General features: G+C 42.9%; 1 protein-coding gene across 1 annotated transcript in view; it reads left to right on the top strand.

The window, feature by feature from the left end:
* The first annotated feature begins 446 nt into the window (after positions 1-446).
* BUB1 (BUB1 mitotic checkpoint serine/threonine kinase) overlaps positions 447-6,797 on the top strand; it is a 47,257-nt gene continuing 40,906 nt past the window's right edge. The window contains 5 exon segments of the mRNA XM_042454136.1: positions 447-632; positions 3,601-3,660; positions 3,749-3,893; positions 4,576-4,752; positions 4,754-4,773. Coding sequence (XP_042310070.1) covers positions 607-632; positions 3,601-3,660; positions 3,749-3,893; positions 4,576-4,752; positions 4,754-4,773 — 428 coding nt within the window. The 5' untranslated portion in view covers positions 447-606.

Below are 6,797 nucleotides of genomic sequence, written 5' to 3'. Positions count from 1 at the left end.
ATAATAATAATAATAATCCTCTGTCAGAGAGCGCTAGTACCAGAATAAACTACAATTCCCAGAATTCCCTATCACTGAGCCAGGGGAGTTAAAGCAGTCTCAAACTGGATTATTTCTGCAGTGTGTTTTGGACCTGGATATGGGACATTTTAGGGTGTGTTCACATTGCAGAACTGAAGCAGTTTGATACCAGTTTAGCTGCCATGACTTTGTCCTATAGACTCCTGGGATGTGCAGTTTAGTGTTGCCTCACCAAACTACAAATCCCAGGATTCCGTAGGATAGAGCCATGGCAGTTAAAGTGGTGTCAAACCACTGTTTTAATTCTGCAGTGTTTTTGTCCCGCAAATGGCGGCGTTTCCTCCTGGAAACCGGAAGTGGAGCGCGTCCCCGTTTTTCCTCGCCTTACCTCTTTGCTCTCTGTGCCTTTTGCCAGGAGCTTCGGTGACGTCACCGTGCCGACGCTCGATTGGCTCTTCTTTAAGGGACGCCAGCCAATCACGAGCAAGACGGGGCCCTATCTGCGGCTGCGCGGGGAGTTTGAATTTTCCCAGTCCGTTTCCTGCCATTGCGGTGGGCTCAGCCTTCGGAGGAGGAAGGGTCGCCATGGAGCCCTCGGCGGGGCGCGCGCAGTGAGTAAAGGCAGGCGCCCCCGGTTTCCCCTGGAGGGGATGGGCCCCGGTTTTGCCCAGCGTTGTACTTGGCACTACAGCTCCCAGAACTTCGAGAGTTGTATTTGGCTCTGTAGCTCCCAGAACTTTGAGTACTTGGCACTACAGCTCCCATAACCTCAGTGAGTTGTATTTGGTACTACAGCTCCCTGAATTCCTGGAGGCTGTATTGGGCACTATAGCTTCCAGAATGTTGGTTGTTCTGCCAAGGTTCCTCTTTAGGGTCCCCATAGGCCTGAAATGAGTGGGTCGAGTGCTGGATTATGACTCTGGAGCCCAGGATTCAGTTCCTCGCTTGGCTGTGGAAACCCACTGGGTGGCCTTGGGGAAGTCACACTCTCTCAGCCTCAGGGGAAGGCACTGGCAAAAACACCTCTGAGCAAACCCTTCCAAGAAAACCCCACCACAACCATAGGGTCTTATGGCCTTTTTAAGGGGGAGAGGGCCCCTAGGAAGGCTAGGATGGCTCCCCTTCTTGCTCTCTTTCGCCAGGTGAATTTTTTCAGTTCTGTCAAGCATTCAGAATTGGTTCTTAAATGGCTTTTAATGGTGTCCTCTTTTGTTGATTTTTAAATATTCTGCCGTACTGTAATAAATGTTAAGTACGGGTCGAGTCTTCCTTATCTGGAATTCTGAAATATTCCAAAGACCCAAAAAGCTTTCCTGGGTGGCTGAGAGAGTGAGGCCTTTGCTTTCTCATGCGCACAAACTTCACGTCATGCACAAAATTGTTAAAAATATTGTATTAGGGTTGCATTCAGACTATGTGTCTCAGGCGTATATGAAACATAAACGAATGTTGTGCTTCGACTTGGGTTCCATCTCCAAGATGCCACATTATGTAGGTATGTGCAAATACAGGTATTCCAACATCCAAAAATATCCCAAATCCAAAACACTTATTTTCCAAACATTTCAGATAGAGGATATGCAACCTGTAGTTGTGACTCTTTAATGCATATACATTTACTGACGTTTCTGTAGGTTTCACATTTGTGCTGGTTTTAACCAAAAAATTCCAGGATGATGATGATGATAATAATATGAAAGCTTTTGCTTGTCTGTCTAAGAGAAATAACCACAAAGGAGGCCCTTCTTTGCATCCCTACCAGTTTCATAATATTGGTATTGTGGGAATGAAAACTATATTGCTTTTCCTGCATTAGGAGCACTTGCTATGGAGAAAGTGACTGAAGATGCTGGGGCTTCTTTCTGAAAAAATATGCATAGATAGTTGCTGTGAGAATATACAATGGCACAATAAACGATTATAATGGTAGAACTGGCAAACAAAGATGATTAATCTTATCTGAAGTAAGGCCTTTGACAGGGTTCCCCATGTCATTCTTGCAAACAAGCTAGTGAAATGTGGGCTAGACAAAGTAACTGTTACATGGATTTGTAATTGGTTGACTGGCCGAACTCAAAGGGTGCTCAACAATGGCACCTTTTCATCCTGGAGAGAAGTGACCAGTGGGGTCCCACAGGGCTCTGTCCTGGGCCCAGTGTTATTCAACATCTTTATCAATGATCTGGATGACAGAATTGGGGGCATGCTCATCAAATTTGCAGATGACACCAAATTAGGAGGAATAGCTAATACTCCAGAGGACAGGATCAACATTCAAAACGATCTGAATAGACTAGAAAGCTGGGCCAAAGCTAACAAAATGAATTCAACACAGAGAAATGTAAGGTATTGCACTTAGGACAGAAAAATGAAATGCACAGATATAGGATGGGGGACACCTGGCTGAATGAAACTACATGTGAAAGGGATCTGGGAGTCCAATTAGACCACAAGTTGAACATGAGTTAACAGTGCGTTGCGGCAGCTAACAAGGCCAATGCGATTTTAGGCTGATCTAGTGTCTAGATGAAAGGAAGTAATAGTGCCACTCTGTTCTGCTCTGGTTAGGCCCCACCTGGAATATTGTGTCCAGTTCTGGGCACCACAATTTAAAAAGGATGTTGAGAAACTGGAGCGTGCCCAAAGGAGGGCGACTAAAATGGTGAAAGGTCTGCAAACCTTGCCCTATGAGGAACGACTTAAGGAGCTGGGGATGTTTAGCCTGGAGAAGAGAAGATTAAGGGGTAATATGATAGCCCTGTTTAAATACTTGAAGGGATGTCATATTGAGGAGGGAGCTAGCTTATTTTCTGCTGCTCCAGAGAACAGGACCCGGAACAATGGATGCAAGCTACAGGAAAAGAGATTCCACCTCAACATTAGGAAGAACTTCCTGACAGTAAGGGCTGTTCGACAGTGGAACCCACTCCCTTGGTGTGTAGTGGAGTCTCCCTCCTTGGAGGTCTTTAAACAGAGGCTGGATGGTCATCTGTCGGGGATGCATTGATTGTGATTTTCTGCATGGCAGGGGGTTGGACTGGATGGCCCTTGTGGTCTCTTCCAACTCTATTATTCTATGATGGGCTTGTAACTCTTATCATCCATAGCTATCATACTTACAGGTTATAAAAGTTGTAGTTAGCAACATTTGGATGGCTACCACATTGGTGCAGGTAGGAAACACACAACTATAGTAGAGGAGATTCCCATTCTTTCCCAGCTCAAATTTTATTCCATTGTTGACTGCAGTCACGCTCGTTCCTGCAACCTGACGTTACAAACCTGTGTTTCTTCCCAATGCTTTTTAATAACCATTTTATTGAAGAAAAAACCCAAGTAGAAAGAGTAGTAAAAGCTATCAGTACAAATGGCATTTGAAAAAGAATACACAGATTTGAAATGACATGAAATGAAGGGAAAAAATCCCCAGTGCTGGATGGACATAAAGAAATTTGGTAAAAAGGAGCTTATTTAGCAGATGGTTTGTTAACTGAAGTGTGCTTGTAAGGTAATGCTAAAATAGCTGACTTTTGATCAACGCAAATAGTAGAAGACTTTATCTAATTTTTCTCCCTACAGGCTCTATGAAGCTCATATACAAAATTATAAAGGCGATGACCCTCTTGATCTTTGGTATAGGTTAGTCTTTTCTATGACTCTAGTCCATTTTTTCCAGATTCTAAACTTGCCATATAGACACAAAGCTGATTGACTCATCTTGATGTAGGTATCTGCAGTGGGTAGAAGAACAGTCAGAAGTGGAAGGGAGGCAAAACTACCTATTGCGTTTATTGGAGCGACTCATGAAAATATTTTTAAATGACGAGAGGTACCACCATGACACCAGGTTCATCAACTGCTGTGTGAAATTTGTACGTACATGAGGTAGAAGCAACAGCTATTGTTTGTGGTTGGAGGCAAACTGTCCTAAATTATGGAATTATGTGGATATAGATCTTGAATTCACAATAAGATGGTGGAGTATTGTTTATTAATATTAAGTGGGTGTCCAGTTAATTTGATTAAATGTTAAATGTTTTGTGTTTAAAGCAAGTTCAATTTCAGGGTGTGGAGGGAGGGTGCAGTAGCTTTTACAGGTGACGTGGAGATATTATTTGACTCAAAAGTCATCCCCCTTAGTATATGTCTCTTTGAATAAATTAAAATCCTTATTACTCTGATATTAACATCAGAGGGCCTGTTGTTAAGCCCTAGCAGGTTAATGTTTTAGCATACACACCCCATTGCTATTTGCACTATTTCTCCTTAATGCAAAAAAATAATGTATACTGAGTCAAGCCATTGGATTGTCTTAGTTGCCTGTTTGGGCACCCTTTCCAATGTACAATATCCTTTTTCAAGATACTCCTGGATTTGTTCTTCTTCCTGATTTAAAACAGTTACTGCTATTTATTTTTTATTTGGTTTTTACCCCATTTTTCTTCCAAAAATGGGACTCTAGGTGGCTTACAATATAATTTTTAATCCCTTTTATTTCCCTTTCCCCCTATACAAGTGTATTAATGTATTTATGTCTGCCTGTGTCTTCATTAGGCCAACTTTATTGATGAGCCAAGTCAGTTTTTTGACTACATTTACAATCAAGGAATTGGCAACAAGTCCTCTTTTCTGTACATTGCTTGGTCCAAGCAACTCCACATGCAAGGAAATTTGTCTCTTGCAAGCTCTGTTATTCAGAAGGGTATTCACAATGGAGCACAGCCAGTTGAAAAAACTACATCAGCAATACAGGTACAGTCTGTCCCTCCATATTTGCGGCTTTGATATTTATGGCTTTGATTATTCACGGATTTCATTAATATGTTCTCTCTAGGACTGTCTAGGTCCTCCAGTGCAACTCTGTGGTCAACTTTAACTAAAAGTTGGACTGAAAGACCATTTGTAGCTACTCCAGTGTCATTCTATGGTCAGTGTATGTTGGACATTGACCACAGAGTTGCACTGGAGGACCTAGAGATTCCTAGAGAGGTGTCTTCTCAGGTAAAAACAGTGTTTTTGTTATTTGCGGTTTTTCCATATTCACAGGGGTCTTGTTCCCCTAACCCTAGCAAATATGGAGGGACAACTGTATATCTATGTCTGTCCTATGATTAACAGCTAATCTTCTGATTGATAACTGTTCTGCCAGGAGTGTGGGGCCATCTGAACATGTGGCCGTTTGGTTATTATTGTGTGCCTCCAAGTCATTTTTGACTTATGACAAGCCTAAGGCCTATCATAGGGTTTTCTTGGCAATTTCTTTCAGAGGTTTGCCATTGCCATCCTCTGAGGCTGGAAGACTATGGGATGAAACAGACGGCCCCTTTGCGGCAGCTTGGGAGCATGTCATTTAGATGACGCACAGTCCCAAGCCAGCCGGAAGCTGCCGTGAAGCCACCTGCCCGACCACATGACAGACAGCTTTGTGGTGCTTCAGCAGTGCGGTGTTTATACGCTGCAAGAGCAACGCAAAGCTGTGATGGCGATGGGAAAGCAATGGCTTTCTGCCGCTTCTTTCTGGGCTGGTAAAATGCCGGATCGGGGCTGCATGTGGCTGCTGTGGCCCCAATCTGCCTTTCTCTGGGGCAGCTTGAAGCCACCCCTTCAGGGCTGTCTGTTTCGGCCCTATGACTTGTCCAAGGTAACAGGTGGGTTTTTACACTCAAGCATGGAATGATCCCTGATCTCCAGAGTTGTAGTTCAACACTCAAGCCACTATAGTATGCTGGCTCTTTGTTATATTATTATTATCATTGTCATTATTACTCCATTGTCTCCCACCACCATTCATATGGTGGCATTCAAAGACATAGCTGTGATAGTCTGGAAAATCAGTATGCAAAGGGATCTTGTAGCACCTTTGAGACTAACTGAAAGAAGTTTGGTAGCATGAGCTACTTGAGTCTCCTTCCTCAGATGCATGCCCAATTCTGCAAAAGCTATGCTACCAACTTCTGTCTATTGGTTAATATCAAAGGTGCTACAAAATCCCTTTGCACACCATTCATATTGTTATCTACCCGCCTTAGCTTTAGACAGCATCTTTCTTCTTGCCTTTGTCTACCAATGACAACTAGTCACTTCATCACCATTTCCATTACTATTCACAGGCTATATATCGTATATACTCAACTATAAACTGATCTCATGTATAAGTCGAGGTCAGATTTTGGGGCCAAAATTAGAGATTTTGCCATGACCCATGGATAGGTCAAGGGTAAAACTTAGAGGCTTCTTCAGTGTGTGTATGTGTGCTTATGGTAAGAGAGACACTTATTGAGGCTTTGTGCTTCATCATTTCAGCTTTTGTTTTAGCCAGATGCTCGGGCAGAAGAGGGCCTCTTAAACAAACAGCAATATCAATCCATCACCCAGGACTTTTTGCTTGGCTCTTTCTTAGTAAACTTTTCTTCCCACGGCATTGAGAAATCTGAAAGAGCTGCTATCACATTACCATAGTGACCCATAAATAAGTTGAAATGGGATTTTGGGGTCAAATTTTGGGCATACATTTTTAGACTTATAGACAATTGTATACGGTAATCATATGGCCTACTTATACTGTATAGCTCTGTTCCCAGGCACTTCACTGGTGCCACAACAAACTACAGTTCCCAGAATTCCATACCATTGAGTCATGGCAGTTAAAGACTAAGAGCCCTCCTCCCGACCACCATCTTGAGGGGGAGAGAGGCCTTGCAATTTTTTGTATTGTATTGCAATTTTTATTGTACACCGCTATGATCATTGCGGAATAGCGGTCTATAAATAAAACT

Source organism: Sceloporus undulatus, chromosome 1, assembly GCF_019175285.1.
Source record: "Sceloporus undulatus isolate JIND9_A2432 ecotype Alabama chromosome 1, SceUnd_v1.1, whole genome shotgun sequence".
NCBI classification, from domain to species: Eukaryota; Metazoa; Chordata; class Lepidosauria; order Squamata; family Phrynosomatidae; genus Sceloporus; species Sceloporus undulatus.
This window is presented reverse-complemented; position numbering and strand designations above follow the sequence as displayed.